The following is an 18,454-nucleotide window of genomic DNA, read 5'->3' on the forward strand; positions in this document are numbered from 1 at the left end:
GCTACCCGTCATAAGATCAGAACCTCAGTAAAGCCGATTCATCTGAAGACTGATGACAAATTTAGCTCTTCTGTGGTGGAACAATTACGTGAAGAAATACAGGAGTTAAGGTCCAGAGTTGAAGGCGATTCTGAGAAGAAACCCGTTGCATCATTGAGAGTGGAGTCTAGAGACCAACATGTTAAGAAAAGGGTTGACGTTCAGGAAGAGTCTGAGGTGCAACTGTTAAAAAAGCAGGTTCAGAAGTTACAAGACCAACTCTCAGTGATGAATGTGAGCTCTACTACACAGTCACCACAGGACGTATCGAATCCGAAGCCAGTCCAGTTTAGAAATCAGGCAAGATCCTCAAAGAATCGAAAAGATTTTTTCTGCTACCGCTGCGGAGAGGATGGGCACATTGCGACCAAATGCAAAGCTCCAGAAAATACCACGCTAGTGATACAAAAACTGGTGCGCTCTCTCCGGCAAGCTAAATCTGATAAAAGTCGATATACTGGAAACACTGTTTGTGCCAATAGTTTTAATTGTTCATTTGATCAGACTGAAATGACCAGCAATGAAGCAAACTCTCTCCCCAGAGGACTAGTGGGTCCTGTTTCTAACATTCCTGTGAAGGTGAATGGATGCCCATGCACAGCCCTTCTTGATAGTGGATCGCAGGTCACTATTGTCTTCGAACAATGGTATTCCAAATACTTATCCCCAGTTCCTATTCAACCACTTACTGGATTGTCTATTTGGGGACTTAGTGAATCGAGTTATCCTTATAAGGGCTACATAGTAGTAGATGTCTCCTTTCCTGCTATACTCACTGGTGAAGCAGAGACCGTTTCCATCTTGGCATTGGTTTGCCCAGAACCGCCAGGAACTCAGCAGGTTCCAGTTATCATTGGAACGAATGCAAACTTCTTCCAGCGACTGACTGCACTCAATCCAGCCTCTAGTGTGTCAAATAATGCTTACTCCTTGAGAATCCAATCAGAATTGTTTAAACTACCTGAGGCCCAGATCAAAGGGAAAGTGGAGGTCACAGAATCAGATGAGGGACAAATATTGTGGACTGGACCAGGAGGGTTAACCATACCATCAAGAGGTGAGCGGTATGCAGTGTGCAAGGTAGAAATGGAGAAACAACTGAGGAAAGACATTTTTCTTCTTGAAGCATCCAAGGATAGCCACCTTCCAGCTGGAATTCTGGTTCCACCTACTGTTCTTCATTCTTCTGACATGAATGTAGATAGTTTCAAACTACTGGTGTGCAATGACACCTCCCAAGATATTACCATACCCATGGGAACGGTGATAGCCAAAGTATTTCCCACTGACACTGTCATAGTAGCGCAAGGAGTTCAGACTAGGGCCAAAAGATTAGACCCAAAAATCTTTAAGTTTGGTGACTCGCCAGTTCCAGCCAATTGGAAAGCAAGGTTAAGAGAGAAGCTGTCGGAGCGAGGAATGGTGTTTTCTGTGACCGAATGGGATGTAGGGAGAGCTAAAGACGTAAAACATACCATACGACTAAATGATTGTAGACCCTTTCGCGAGCGATCGAGAAGAATTGCACCAGCGGACATCGATGATGTTAGGCGGCATTTGAAAGATCTACTGGCAGCCGGGATTATAACTGAATCCAGAAGTCTGTATGCTTCCCCAATAGTCATTGCCCGGAAAAAGAATGGAGCCATCCGAATGTGTATTGACTATCGGACATTAAATGCCAGAACCATCCCTGACCAATACACAACCCCTAGGATAGAGGACGCTTTAGATTGTTTGTCAGGGAGTAAGTGGTTTTCTGTCTTAGACTTACGCAGTGGATATTACCAGATTGAGATGGCTGAGGAGGACAAAGAAAAGACTGCGTTCATCTGTCCTCTGGGCTTCTACCAATTTGAACGTATGCCACAGGGTGTGACTGGGGCTCCAGCCACTTTTCAACGCCTAATGGAAAAGGCTGTTGGAGACATGAATCTCCTCCAAGTTATCGTGTACTTGGATGATATTATTGTCTTTGGACGGACGTTAGAAGAACATGAAGAGAGGCTGTTGAAAGTGCTGGATAGACTACAAGAGTATGGTCTAAAAGTGTCCATTGACAAGTGTCAATTCTGTCAGCCGAAAGTCAATTATGTGGGGCACGTTGTATCTGCAGCAGGAGTATCTCCAGATCCTGAAAAGGTGAAGGCTGTCATTAACTGGAAAATGCCCATTGATTTGAAGTCTTTGAGATCTTTTCTAGGATTTTGCGGGTTTTACCGTAGATTTATCAAGAATTACTCTGCGATAGTAAGACCATTGACTGAGTTAACTAAAGGGTATCCTCCTGCAAAGGGTCAACGCAAAATGACTCCAAATGGAAAATACTACCAAGAATCTGAGCCATTTGGTGAAAGGTGGGATAAGGCTTGCACAGATGCTTTCCATCACATCATTCATTGCCTCACACATGCTCCAGTACTTGCCTATGCAGATCCCATTAAGCCGTACATATTACATGTGGATGCAAGTTTGAGTGGACTGGGAGCTGTGCTGAACCAAGAATACCCAGAAGGGTTAAGGCCAGTTGCATATGCAAGCCGAAAATTGAGTACAGCTGAACAGCATTACCCGATACACCAATTGGAGTTTCTAGCATTAAAATGGGCAATAGTTGACAAATTTCATGATTATTTGTACGGCGCAAAATTCACGGTTAAGACTGATAACAATCCCTTGACTTACGTGCTAACAAGTGCTAAACTAAATGCCACGGGTCATAGGTGGTTGGCTGCCCTAGCTACTTACGATTTTGATCTCCAGTACAAACCGGGTCGACACAACATAGATGCTGACATCTTGTCAAGATATCCTATGTCCACAGATGTGCCAACTGAATGGATTGACATCCCAAGGTCAGGTGTGAAGGCTATCTGTCAGCTTGCAGATACTACATCTGATGAAGAATCTTGCAGAAGGCTAGTAGATCAGTTAGGGATTCCTTCAGAAAGTATTCCTCATGCATATGTCTGCCCTATACAGTTGGAACTGGAGCATAAGACGCAGTTGTCCAATTTAGACTTGCAAATTGCTCAAGAGCAGGATTCCATCATTGGACCGGTGAGACAGGAAGTCAAAAAAGGGAAAGTGCTCACAGCTGCTAAGAACTCAACGCTTCCTGAATCTCTGTTGAGACAACAGGGAGACAAATTAACGATTCGCCACAATCTATTGTATAGAGTCATTAAGAGCCCCTGCGGAAAGGAGATTCAACAGTTAGTTCTGCCGAAAGAATACATATTTGAAGTATTGCATTCTCTTCATGATGAGTCTGGCCATCTTGGAATTGAGTAGACCACAGAGCTGTGTAGAAATCGTTTCTATTGGCCACGTATGAATACAGAAGTGGAGCAGTACGTAAAAAATTGTGGACGATGCATTGCAAGGAAAACATTACCCCAAAGATCTGCTTACCTGAATCATATCACCAGTAGTGGACCAATGGACCTAATTTGCATCGACTTCCTTTCCATTGAACCAGACTCTAAAGGGATTTGCAATGTTCTGGTTATGACCGATCATTTCACTCGCTATGCCCAAGCGTATCCAGCAAAAGACCAAAAAGCAATAACTGTAGCTAAAATTTTAGTTGAGAAGTTTTTTGTGCATTATGGTCTGCCTGCCCGTATTCATTCCGACCAAGGTCGTGATTTTGAGAGCAAGCTTATCAAAGAGTTGCTGGGAATCTTGGGAATTCGTAAGTCTAGAACATCCCCTTACCATCCTCAGGGAGACCCACAGCCTGAGCGGTTTAACCGCACTCTTCTTTCTATGCTGGGAACGCTAGATCCGGCCAAGAAAAGCAAATGGAGTCAGAGTATTAGCCAATTAGTACACGTGTATAACTGTACTAAAAATGAAACAACTGGGTACTCCCCGTATTATCTGCTGTTTGGGAGAGAGGCTCGGCTTCCTGTGGACATACAATTTGGGACTTCATCGGAAGGTGAAAGTGGTCTGAAACATCACCAGTATGTTGAAGGTGTGAAAAAAGATTTACAACATGCATACCAGCTAGCAGTGGAAAATTCTCTGAAGACACAGCAGAGAAATAAAAGGCTCTATGATCGTAGAGTAAAACATCAAATTCTGGAGAAGGGAGATCGAGTACTTATCAAGAATCTTGCATTAACTGGGAAGCATAAGTTAGTGGATCGCTGGAATTCCCTCCCTTATATTGTTCAGGAGAAATTGCCAAACTTGCCGGTTTACAGACTGAAACCAGAAGCGGGTACTGGAGGTATAAGAACATTACACAGGGATCATTTGCTACCTATAGGAGAAAGTGTGAGAGTAAACTTACCTAATCCAAGAAGTGAAGTTCCGGCACAACGGGTAACAAGGTCCAAAACTGAACAAAAAATCCAGAAACACCAGATGAAAGACAAAGACATGAGAGGGAAAGATATTGAGTCTGAAGTAATAGCGTCTGACAGTGAAAATAGCATGGATGAATATTATCCAGTTCAGAAAAAGCCATCATTTGACAGAATGCTCATTTCTTCATTGGCATCGGATAAAAACACAGTACCATACAGAGCTACTCAAAGCCCTACTCATTTGGAAATGACAGAAGACCATACGGAGCATGAAGAGGGGAGTACTGCTTTAACAGCTTCTGAATGTATTGGAGGTCTAGGATTTGTGGGTGGAGGCAATCCGTTCAGAAGTACCTCAAGAGTAGAGGAAAGTGAGAGAAGAGAACCCCGTCCCAGGAGAGAAGTGAAACCTGTGAAGAAACTAAGTTATGATGAACTGGGGAAATCCACAGATAGGCCCTTAACACTAGCATATAGGGGTATGGTGGTAACTGTCCAAAGTCCTTCCAGACAAAGTTCATGTAGCACAGTATGGTGTCATCCCTTAGCTAAATGTAGTTTATTTGCTAGTTGGTGTACTGACTACAAACCCAAAGCTCTATTGAATATGTAGGGGACAGAGAAACTCATGGGGACATGAGAACATTAGGAGGGGGAGAGTGTAGCCCAGCTAGGGTTTTTATTATCTCCTAAATGTTTAATTTTTAATATGTAAATGTTTCTGACTTTCAAGGGTTAAACTGTCATAAACGGTATGTGGATATTTATGTGTGCCGCAATTTCATTTGAATTAATGTTATGTAGATTACAGTCAAGTTTATGTGAGGTGTACATGTCTCAACATGTGGGTTTGATCAGCATGTATGTTTTTTTTATTGGTGATTGGACATTAGTTTACTTGCTCCCGCCTATGTGTGGGTATTGATCATTTCGATTGGGAGAGAGGCGAGCGAGAGATGGAGGCAGATCGGAAAGAGATGTCGCATTTTGTCTCTGGTGATTTCGAGAGAAAATATACCCAAATAACTGCTGACTAAGTGGTCAAAGAGTATATTTAGTATACAGAAAGTGTTAAAGAACGTTTCTGTAATTTGTTTGATTTGTTATACTTTGACTAAGAGTTTAAACGGACTTATGTTACTGCTGCTATGTGCACTGTAATCTTTTTTTTTCTTTTTTTACGTCGAGTAAAATCTACTCGCTGCATCTGAGTTCATAAATCGTTCCGAGGAAGACGAGTACATTACGAGGAACCAGATAGCGTTCTAAATCCCCTCGTGGTTTAGAATTCCTCTGGCATCGCGGGATTCATAATCATTCAGCGGACAGCTGGTGAGACTGGAGACGAATACGGAGTGTCTAACGTGATCGGTGGATCGGCGTGTCGAAACGGGAAGACTCAGGTACATTTGTTTGTTTATTTAGCTCTTTGGAGTGAAGAGGCCATTTGTTGGTTTTCACGGCCACACCGTTCTCAAGCAACGACACAGGCCTGCAACAGGTTGGGTTTTTTTTAAAGCTGTGAGTGTGGGCCCACAATACATATTTTTCCGTTTAATTTGCTCTTTGATTTTCTCTGATTGTATTTTCCATTTTGATTTTGAGATTGTATTATAGATCCAAAGGGGACTATATTACTGGGTTTTTTCAGATACAAAATTTGAATATTGATATTTGAGTATTATATTGGAATTTCTGATCTAAGAGGATAAAAGGTGATTTTGGTGTGAAAGGAAATACACAACAGGCATTTAAGAATTTAATTTAATTCTTTTTATTTGTTTATCTTTTATTGAATTCCATTTATTTAAATACATTTATTTATTTTTTACAATATTTCATTATTTCATCTGTTCTTTGTTAAATAAAATCACTTGTTAATTGACAAGACCTTACTTTTTTTTTGTGATTTCATATAATAATGTTGCAGAAAAATAATCACTTAACATCTTCATTTAAGTAGGGTGATCAGGGGGAAAAACAGGAAGTAAATTAACTTAGTCGAGAGACACATTATTAGAACCCGGTGCTCCACCCATCAAGGAATAGGGTAGGGGGCGCTACACTCACATATAGATTCACATGCCTGAATTGGCTATTATTTACATAGGCCAATCTAAGGCTTAATTGACAAAGACTTATCTGTGTTAATGTGAAATAAACAAGCTCTTTGATATCTGAATAGCTTGACTCTCAGATAACTGAACAAGTTGAGACATCAGACTGCGTAGTCCTGAGGACAAGAAAAAAGCCCATTTTCTCCAATTAGAGACTGAGGCATGAATTTCTCATTACTTAACCAAAGCCCTAAAACACACTGGGTTTGTGTCTCCCAGCGGATTAGTCCGTCAGAACCTTGCAAAGGCTCATGGGAAACATGCCACCTCTCTCGCCCTCTCTCACCCTCTCTCTCATCTCTCTCCCCCTCGTCAGCTAATATGGAGCGGTCATTTTCCTAATTCACAAGTGATCTGACCTCAGACTTTTGAAGAGTACTAGTTTTGTTGTTTGACTGGTTGGTGCTCTTTACCCAGTTCCCATATGATAATATCTACTCCAATGAGCCTCAGTACTGCAGATGAGTTGCTACTACTCCCACAACATACAGTATACTAAAAAAAACAATACACCCTCTGTGAACATTTTATATGCTATACTCATGTCTTCCCAGATCTGGCAACAAACCACCACCTATTTTGCACATTTGGCTCATGAGGCTTCCAAACACATATGGTTGGTGTTTAATAAATGTATATCATGACCCCACCGTGATATATCAGTCATATAGTAAGAAGAGATGCCTGCTGAAACAACTGGGATTGGGTCCCAAAAGGCTTCGCTTAGAGGAAGTTTGGTGCCAAAGTCATCTATTCTGTCATCAGTTTACTGGCATTTCTGTCTGGTACACTTCTTTTTTTTTCTTTTTTTTTTTTTGCTGCTTCAAATAGTTTTCTTTGGCAGCACTGTATTTGATTTCATAAAATATCCCCCCTTATATTTCTACACTCTGGTTACACAACTTTTATGTGAAGTGAAGCAAAACAATTCTTTGTGAAAAGGAATCACTCTATCGCTGACTTCTGTTATCTTTTTGTACCTAGTTTGAAACTGTGTTAGTTCCATATGAAGTTATGTAGATAATTGTTGATCTGGAGTGTCATCTGTCAAGAAACACATTAAAGAACTAGGCTCATTATATGAAGGTCAAACTCCAGATGACCAAAAGACTCTTTTGATTTCACTAAAACTTTGTATTCCCTGTCTGACATTCTGTACATCTTGTGAGTACTTGACAATGACTAAGAATGTTAATATGTTATCAAATGACACGCATACCACTATTTTTGCCCAAATGTCTTGTCATTTATCTGTTATCCTTTAACCCATCAGAGTCCATCCACTGTCCTCTAAACACTTCTTATGTTAACTGAAATGCTAAAATGATTAAACTGAGCTTGTAACAATTCATTTTAAAGTTAGGGTTACACACACACACACACACACACACACACAATGAAATGGGCATGCACAGTTCAAGCTGTAAAAGAGCATCAGAACTGGTAAGGCTTGCTTGATTATATTCTTGAGAAAACAGATTAATTCTCCATATATGTTAACATGGAGAGAAATGGCCCACTGTATATGACCAGTGAACCTTACATTGCCAGTTTGGGCAAATCTGTCTGTTAGACAGATAACAGATTATCTTTTGTGAAAGTCGAAGTCGTCATTCCTCCACACGCAGTGTGATCTGTGTGGGTGTTCCTATACATATATATAAACGTTTAGACAAACCTGAGATCCTACACTTTCAAGTTTTTTCACATTTGTAAGATAAAAATATATCAAACTTCATAAAACATCTGTTTGCACCCATATAATTCATAAAAAGGTAAACAAAGGTGGGAAACAGTGGTCACATTAGTGGCTTGAATTACTAGCCTATGCACCATATTCAAAGCATGTTCTATCTAAAAATAATTACAGACACATCTCAAGCTGTCATGAAGGATGTGAGAAGAACATTTTTAGTACATTTAGTGCCAAATTAATTTACTCTGTATACAATTTGTTCGTGACATTGCAATTTGTTTGTAGCAGGAAAGGCAATATTTATACAGCCGCTCAGGCTGAGGGAGATGTGTGCTCAGTAATTGTTTTGTTTAGTAAAGCAAGGAGCCATGCTAATCCTCATTCAGAGTTGATCATAAACTTCTCTCTCTCTCTCTCTCTGTCTCTGTCTTGGCCCCATTCTCTCACTCAGTTCAATTCAAATTCACTCTTTAGCGTTTCTGAATTGCCAAAAAGTGTATATGTCAGGATATGTTTGAGCAGAAATGTTTTTACATGTGTAAAAGATCATTTTAAAGAGGTCACTTCACTGGTCCTTTACTTTGAAAACCTTTTCAGAAAAGGTAATTTGCTCAGCAAATATGTGTGTGTGTGTGTGAAAGAGAGAGAGAGAGAGAGAGCAACTTATCTTTTTATCATAAATACAGTAAAAACATTAATATTGTGAATTATTATTACAATTTTAAAATTATTTTGTATGTTAATATATTTCTTTATATAATTATTCTCATGTGATGGTAAAACTGGATTTTCAGCATTATTCCAATCTTCTGTTGTCACGTGATTCTATTATCTTAATATTTTAAGATATTATCAATTTTGAAAAATCTTTAGGGTAACATTTGAGCTATTTAATGCATCTTGCTAAATAAAAATAGTTTATTTGAAAAATCAATTGTATAAAAATATTCATATTATTGGTGATATGGGTGAAATGAGAAATAACATGGTTTATGCTATGGGTAATTGTTTCTTATTTAAGAAACTTCATAAGTAATTTCAATGGGCATTTGAATAAAGCTTCAAATTAATGTTGACACAGTTAGCAGTGACAGTTCACATACAAAACACAATCTTTTGTATTAATCCACACAAGACATGCTCTTGCATGGCCATTTTCCCTATTTATCGGTTAATTAATTGTGTCAGTTGTCAACTGTGGAACAAAGAAGCTTTAAAACCACTCCTTATCTTAGTCACAACACGTTTCCCTTCTTAATCTCTGAAACACGGCCCTCCACTTGGTTCTCAGTTTTATTGGGCCATTTTTGATCTGCTCAACTGCATTATTTATTTGATTATTTATTTCCAAAAATAAGATTAGGATTTTCCAATCGTTTTATTTTAACATTGTACACATTAAGCACTAAATGCAAAAGTATGTACAGTATGTCACTATCTGTAGTGTTTTGACCTTAAACCAATGAGGATGCCAAGGAATGCTGGAGAGTCCAAGATTAGGCCTGCCCCCCGTGACCTCGCCATCTTATCTTCATTGATCTACCCTACCCAACCCAGCCGTTGTTTGAAACGCAAGGGACACCGCAAATCCCAGCATTAACAGGGTCCAGCGCTTCCCAAAGCAGCGGCTCCAGTCACAGGACTCCCATACCCATTGTTTCCCAGTTCCGGCAGGAGCTATTCCCAGTGTGTGGGAATAAGCTGTGCACACATGAGCAGACAAGCAAAAGTGTTAGACAGTGCTGCCACTGTGCCATGAGGACCCCCATACATTTCTATGGTGGTACCTTAATTTTCAGGGCCACAGAGGGCCTCAAATGCTTATCAATGGCATATACTGAAGTCAGTGGACCTTTGTTTGGACAAGGTGTAATACAGAACTGTTTTAGGATGGCGGTTTAAAGCACTTCTTTGGCAAAGAAAACACCGGCTATATTGTCAGGGAAGCAAGAGATACACAGCCTACCCAAGATTTTGAGGAGAAAAATGTGAGAACAACCATTTAATGTCAATAAAATTCCTAGTTATTAATTTCACATCTCAGAATGTGTATTACATTTTTGGATTTTCACCAATGTAAGACCATAAAAAATGACTGAAGTCAGAACCACTGCTGCTTTTTCCCATGAACATGTTGAATCTATCAATATGATTAAACCCTTTCGGAAAACTATGCTAAAGGAAATCTGAGGGAAAGAAATAGAGGGGGAGGCAAATCCATACCCAGAGACTTTGTGTTTCGAGAAAAAAAAAAAAAAAAAAAAACACAAGAGGAGGCTAGCTTCTCTTTGTGTATGAACCAATCAATGCAGAGACATAAATTTCATGATTATAGTTCTAACTGCTCCCACTGATGATCTACTATATTAATTATGGAGGGAAGATATATTATATTAGTACATACGGTGAAAAAAAAGTATTAGATATTACATGTAATTTTACGGTAGCATACCATATTTTTAGGGATTGGAAAAATAGTGTAATTTACAGTGAGTAACCGTAAATTGACATTCCCTAATTTTTTTAGCAGTTTTGTATATTAGGGTTGTTTGTTACATCTAATGTTGTAAAATTTATGTTTATTCCATTATTTCAGTTTCATGATGGTGTTTAGTATTTGTGTGAATGACACTGTGCACCTTCTTTACAGCAATAAATGAAAATGAAGTTTTCAAGTTCACAGATAAGTTTTTAACTGGTAAAGGTCAATAATTTCTTATAATAAAGGCATTAAACAAATCCTACATAAAGCTGCTTTCATTTGAAAATAGCTCTGGAGGAAAAAGCACAGAGAGTTTAAGTAAGGACACAGATTCTTGGTATGTGTGGGCCAAAAGAGGGAAAATGTAAAAAGATGTAAACGGCCATGTTGAACAATGATATCAGTTGTGTTTGAACATTTAAAGCAGCTCCAGACACATGGCGATGATGTTAGAACTTCTCTGATTAAGTAATGTGTTCAGTAACGTCAAAGCAAAGGTGACCCCTAAGCCCTATAATACCAGTCTGAACTTTGACCTTTTAGTACTAGAACAATCAAAGCATTCAGAGAAGCAGAATAATACTTTCTATGAACAAAGAGAAGTCAAATATGTAGGCAAAGTTACTTGTCACTGCAAAGTATATGACTTGCACACCATTTGTTGGTAATTTACAATGATTTGGAATTATTATGACTTTTGCATGTACAGTTGTTTGGCCATTTCCACCATTAATTAATTTGGTATAATATATATATATATATATATATATATATATATATATATATATATATATATATATATATATATATATCTATATATATATCTATATATCTATATCTATATCTCTCTCTCTCTCTATATATATATATATATATATATATATATATATATATATATATATATATATATATATATATATATATATATATATACAGTAATAGCCAACAAAAGTAAAATTTTATTTTTATTCCCTTGGAAAACAACCCAGTCAAATGTGCATTGTCAGGTATTTTCACACTGAATTATTCAATAGTGTCATGGCTAATTAGGTTATCATTCACAAACCCTCAGCCCTGAGCCTATACAAACTAGACCATTAATTTTAAAACGGAATGCGTTTGACAGTGCATGTTTAGCCTGCTACTTAAATTAGCATTTGAGAAGATCACAAAATTAAATGCAACCATTTGACAGCAGTGAATGGAACACAATGACTCATGTGGGACTTGCATTCCTACTAAAACCCCCCGCAGAGGGGAACACTCCAACAGAATCAAAACCTCACCAAAGCAGCTCACTTCGCATTGTGTGAATACAGGTAAATTGATCCACTTTGACAGTCATCCCAATTAAAAGAATACACAAATTCAGTAGCCTACAGCCTGTTGACAACGAAGTGATATAAAATATAAATGTAAATTAAAACAATAATGAAATAAACAAATAGGCTACGGGATGATTTATGGTTATTTGTGACTCTCCGATTGGGATTGGGTTAAACATGAATTTAGGTGTACAGTTCTTAACATAATAATTAGTCAAGTCAAGTCAAGTCACCTTTATTTATATAGTGCTTTAAACTAAATGCATTGCGTCAAAGCAACTGAACAACATTCATTAGGAAAATAGTGTGTCAATAATGCAAAATGACAGTTAAAGGCAGTTCATCATTGAATTCAGTGATGTCATCTCTGTTCAGTTAAATAGTGTCTGTGCATTTATTTGCAATCAAGTCAATGATTAGTCACATGAGCTATGTTTATATGTTGCATATGTTTTATATGTTATATATTTTTGAAGCCTGAATGCCCCTGTCCATGTTCAACTATATGAAAAATATATAAAATAAATAATAAATAAATAAAATGTTAATGATTACACAATCATTATCATTTTGGCATAAACCATTCATTCAAGCACTGAATGTTCACCTTACACACACACACACACACACGCACAAACACAAACACACAAGCACACACACAAGCAACTGTAGCCTAGCCTCATCAGAGCGCTCGTGCCTCTTCGCAATGAGTTTGACGTGCTGTAGTCGACACATGAGAAAGCGCGCGTGCCATGACTCATATTCTTCTCTTGATGTCTCGGAATGTGTCTAACAGCGACCGGAGAGGCAGGCTGGGAAAAAAAATGGAGAGGGGGAGGAGAAGGATCCAAAGTAACAGCGTGAAATTGCATAAAACATGCCACTGAGCGCTCCGCGCACTTCCACACTGATCTCTCAGCACGGAGTGGATGTTCACAGCCGCATGTGACGAGACGAGCTCACAGTGCATTCTTTCCATGGACCAGTATCGAAGTGCCTTCTTAAAATGTTGGATGTATACACTGGTGATATTTTAGTGTAAGGACAGAGTTTTCTGGAAACCTGCTGCTGAAAACTGAAAAAAGAGGAACTTTCAACAGACTCTGCTCAGATTTCAGAGATTTTTTTTTTTACTTCTAAAATGCACTTATTTGGAATTTCTGTCTTCTGTCTTGCATTGTTCCATGCAAACCTTGCTCTGGAGTCAGGCCAGGACTACTATGACTATGATTATGACCAAGATCAAGGGGATGCCATGGTAAGCACCCACAAGCTCATTTCCATGTCATATTAAAAGTAGAGAAATTGGTTTAATGCATTTATTTGTTATGATTTATTGCCCTGAAGTTAGCTTTAAGGAAACACATTTACATATTTCTAAAGTTATTTTAAAACTTAGTAGTACTGCTTGCAGCATTGAGACAACACAGCACTCAACATCAAAGGGACTGTTGTTGTAGTAGGCTACTTTGCCAAGATTTATATCCTGCTTCATTTTATTAAGGTGCTTATGCAGAAACATATGATTGGAAGTTATATAATTCAAGAGGTGTCAAACTCTTAAATATGGACAAACCTTTCTTTTAACTATTCAGGGTATGATGTTGCAAGGTGCTTACCTTGACATAACTCATCTTTTATATATATATATATATATATATATATATATATATATATATATATATATATATATATATATATATATATATGTACCTTTGGAATATTCACCTTTTCATCATGTAGACATCAATTTGGGAGAATTTAAGTAAAAGGGAGACTGCATAATTTATAAAAAGAATAATTTAAGAGCATGTTACAATGGCATAAAAAGTGGAAACAGGTATCATTGGGTCAGCAACCTCAGAAGTAATACCTTTATCTCTGTTTCTTCTGCCTTCCCACTGAGAAAGAAAGAAGAGATAAATAGCTATGGTTTTAAACATTTTAATTCAATGATCAATATACTTAATTGGTGCACTTCATTTCAATATCTCTTCTTACCAAAGGAGCTCAGAAGTGACCTGTCTGCACACGGGAGAGGAGATGCATGTTAGTTCTTCTCTGTACTGCTTTTGACTCACACACCAATTATACATCATTACTTTGACACAACATTCTATCTTTGTATATACTGCAGCAGTAGACTCTTTGGAATTTTACTATGTGTAGTGTATAAATGATACCATATGCTACACGCAGCTACGTGGACATCTTGACAAGATCTTGAAATGATTCCCATCGGTAATATGCGACATGGGCCGTATACTAATCGTGATTGCCTAAAATTAGACCTGCTTTGTTTTCACTGCTCTCCCTCTTTCTCTCTCTCTCGATTGAGCTCCTTTAGGTCCCTGAAAAATCCAGTTATTAAGATTCATTAAGCTGGAATTCACAGAGAGTAAGGGAAGTCAATCGTAAGTGCGACATAAAACAACATAAAAAAGCTGCTGAATTTCTAAAGGTTTATTTTCGGTCCACTTGGGGAATATTTGTCTTGAGCTCATGCCTTGGAATTGAATAATTGTTTCGTAATTGCACATATGTGGCTGTACGCTATATGAATGTATAGGATGGGTGACTTAATAATTCATTGGGCATCAGTCAGCGCTCAGCTAATATACTGACCTTATTCATCTCCCTTGGACTTTTCCATTGTGGCCATCTCTCATCTGCTTGGCAAAGCTGTCCTGTAAATCATGAGTAATTGTGATTCCAGAAAAAGTTATTGTCAAGTAAGACTATCTTTCTGAAGGGGTCACCTGGGAAATGTGGGCTCTTTGGGAGTACGCATGAGGTGCTGGGTCTACTGATTTGTAGTCTTAATTGCTCCGCTGCAGTCTTGACCTCATTCATTGAGACTGATGTTTGGTTTTGCCATGTGGCTTTACAGAAACGTCATCCTTTTTAATCGGGATGTTGACTGCTTTGAGAATGCCTATTTTATATAATTAGCTGCTAGGTTGCAACTCTCTTGAGACGCTCTGGTTTAAGTAAGCATTATATTGTAGCCTGTATGAGTGTCTTATGGTTAGTAATGAATGCCTGAGAATAAACCACCCATGATAAACCACCTCCAGCTAGAAGGAAAAGAGCTATTTACTCTTCCAAACAATGCTTATTTGTTTCTGCCCTTTGGTGATAACTAAGGGATTCCCCAGGGACGTCTTCTGCTGTGTGAGCGTGTGGTCATGTGTACTTCCCAGGTAGGAAAGTTAGCACAGGTGGAACAGATTACCCACATCTGCCTCTCTTATCTCTTCTACTCTAATAGCCAATCCACCTGTCACATCCACTCATCCTTTAACTTCAGATTTTTGCAAAACCACCTTTCAACACTTTCACAACATTAGAGGAGCTTTCACCTGGTGGGAGGGATAGTCAGATGCCGTGATGACATAAGCGAGGGGACTTCAGGTCCTTTGGGAGGTCAGAAGTTCAACCCTTCTTTGAATTAGGCAACTACTGCAAATGGGGCTGTTACTTCTAAAAAAACTATTTTCATTGTGCAATGTTGTACTTTAGTAATGTCTTTTTGGGAAGTGCCGCATATGTATGGGGAGTGGGTGATTTGAAGTGATGTCATTTCTCTTTAGATGAGGCTGCACTGGCAACAGTTACTGTAAATGGGTAGAAAAGAGTTAATGTAGTTTTGTATTCAGTTAAGTGTCAGTTGTATGTATTATTTGTGTTATATTAGTTCGACTTTTCATCCCTTAAACAGCACCACAAACTGTTCCTGTAAACCTGACATGTGAACTTTGCTTGGTTAATGTGCGCGGTGGTTGTCTAATTGATTCATGCAGGCAAGAGATTTTTTTTTATGGATCCAGTGTTGACTGAAAATATGAAAGTCAGCTTTTGTACCTTATTTTCCACTGAGAGTATAGTTCATGTATTTTTATTATTTTTGTTAATCATTTGTTAACGCTATCCTTGGTATAGAATCAAATCAAATGTCCTTTCTCATACAGTCATTAACTCTCATGGGCAGATAAAGTAGCACACAGATGCTTTTTGGTTTGTACATCTGTAAAGCTTTGTACATTCAAATTGAGTAGATGTAACTTTGAGGTTACAGTGTATCTCTTTATTTCTGCACGGTCTGTAGACTGGCTGTAGATCTCAGTCCCCTCAGCAGAGGAATTCAGCTCTGACTGTGGCCCAGCAGTGTGCCTGAAGCAGCTGGGGGACTAGACATTTTTGTGTTTGACACTTTCTTGCAGATCCGAGAACTCTTTTGCCGTTTCCATTGCAAGGAGAAGCTCTGGAATCTGTGACAGAGCAGAATATTGAGTTAACCTTCTCTTCCTACCTATATCTATGAAACGTATCACTCAAATAATAGTGTGTCCCACTTTTGGTGTGTAAACGGTTAAAATATGGAGGCTAGGCCCTTGGTAGTAAACTGTAATGCAGTATTTGCCAACTTTTTTTTTTTTTGTCTTGTTCGCCCCAGAGCACTATACTTAAATACTCCATTAATCAGAAGCGTGTTTCTTTTTACTCATTATACCAGATATCATTTAGCATTATCATTAATATTGTAAAATTGGCCTCCATTTGAATTACTAGTTTTTAAGGTACAAACAGTAGATAATGTAGGTCAAGGGTGTCCAGAACTGCTCCTGGAGGACCACTGACCTTATTAATCACACGTGAACCAGCTAATCAACGTCTTTAGACTAGAAACTTCCAAGAAAGTGCTTTGAAGCTAAACTCTGCAGGACGTAGGCCCTACAGGAGCAGGATTGGACATCCCTCATGCAGATGAAATAATAAAATAAATAAAAAAACACCAAGCTTTCTCTCCCTTTAATGAAATGGCTTGTTTGTATGTCAGTGGGCAATCATGCAGACAATAAATAAATAAATAAATAGATCGAAAATTTGGGCCAAAAAAATAAGTCATTGAAACTCTTTGAAATACCATAGAAGCCAGAAATATAATTACAATATGCAATCATTCTTACAAGTCTTAATGAGAAGTCACGACATTAAGCGTAGCATAGTCTTACAGATTAACAAAGAATTAGAGAATTACAAAGGAAGTGGAAATCTTTCTAAACCATTGGGATTACTGCTCTAAAGAATAAAATAGGTTTTGTGCACTGACCCGTTAAGTCAGAGTGAGACAGAGCTGGAATAGGTAGTGCACATGTAGACTGAGGCCAGAATCAGGGAAGTCGTGGCCTAATGGTTAGAGGGTTGGACTCCCAATCGAAGGGTTGTGGGTTCTAGTCTCGGGCCGGCAGGAATTGTGGTTGGGGGGAGTGCATGAACAGCTCTCTCTCCACCTTCAATACCACGACTTAGGTGCCCTTGAGCAAGGCATCGAACCCCCAACTGCTCCCCGGGCGCCGCAGCATAAATGGCTGCCCACTGCTCTGGGTGTGTGCTCACAGTGTGTGTGTGTTCACTGCTCTGTGTGTGTGCATTTCGGATGGGTTAAATGCAGAGCACAAATTCTGAGTATTCACCATACTTGGCTGAATGTCACTTCACTTCACTTCAAGAAATGTACAGTTTCATTATGGTTACATATGACAGAACTGGCACAAAAATATCTGTTCTGAGGCAAATATTTTGACATAATGAATGCACATGTATCATCACTTATGTAAATGAGGTCAAGAGAATGGTGCATTAGTTTACAGTACTACATGAACAAAGGTAGTCCTTTTTATTTGGCTTTTTTTTTGTAAGTCAATCTTAAATAGGTTGTCTTCCCAGCTACCAAAATGTCTTAAAATTTGAGTATTAGTGCCTTGTAAAGAACTGTCATCACTTACGCCTTATGTCATTCCAAACATGTATATGGATCACAAAAAAAAAATATTTTAACTGAATGACTAAGCTACTCTTTTCCATTCAGTGAAAGTATGTTAAGAGCAGAAACCAGTAATAAAGAAAAAAACGGCTTGGAATTTCAGCGAATTAATTGCTTTTGCTTTCCACACAGGAAACAAAGTCATACAGGTTTGGAACAAAATGATGGTGAGTAAATGATGACAGAGTATTAGTGTTTAGACAAAGCTTTCTTAAGCTCACTTCCAGAATATAAATGTCCTGATAGTTTACTCACCCCCATGTCATCCAAGATGTTTGTATTTCTTTCAGTCGCAAAGAGATAAAGGTTTTTGAGGAAAACATTTCAGGATAATAATGTCACTTTTGACAGTTTCTGAACAGGCAGGATATTTGCTTCATATAATTCTTTAAGTTTGCCAAAACAAGAACCCCTTCCCCTGCCATCACTGTGTGTGTTTTTTTTTTTTTTGTGCTTACAGTGTTACTGGGATTTCGTGTAGAGCTCTGTTATGTTTAGGAGAGCTTAAGAATTGGGTTACAGAACTTCAGACCTAATATCCCTGTGTTTTTTTTTTTGTTTGTTTTTGAGTAGGGGCAACCCTCCAGGCTAATAGCTTTATTGCACCACAGACACCTTAACCAAGTACGTTTCAGAAGTGCACAGTAAT

The 18,454-nt window shown here is 38.4% G+C and overlaps 1 protein-coding gene across 3 annotated transcripts in view; it reads left to right on the forward strand.

Moving 5' to 3' along the window:
* The first annotated feature begins 12,638 nt into the window (after positions 1-12,638).
* LOC113112853 (vascular endothelial growth factor C-like) overlaps positions 12,639-18,454 on the forward strand; it is a 32,188-nt gene continuing 26,372 nt past the window's right edge. For 2 of the 3 annotated variants that reach the window (XM_026278876.1, XM_026278968.1), the window contains exon 1: positions 12,639-13,236. In XM_026278876.1, the coding sequence (XP_026134661.1) occupies positions 13,120-13,236 (117 nt within the window). In that variant the 5' untranslated portion in view covers positions 12,639-13,119. The remainder of the gene's footprint in view (positions 13,237-18,454) is intronic. The other variant, XM_026278796.1, reaches the window with a different exon arrangement.

The sequence above is a fragment of the Carassius auratus genome, chromosome 1 (assembly GCF_003368295.1).
Source record: "Carassius auratus strain Wakin chromosome 1, ASM336829v1, whole genome shotgun sequence".
NCBI classification, from domain to species: domain Eukaryota; kingdom Metazoa; phylum Chordata; class Actinopteri; order Cypriniformes; family Cyprinidae; genus Carassius; species Carassius auratus.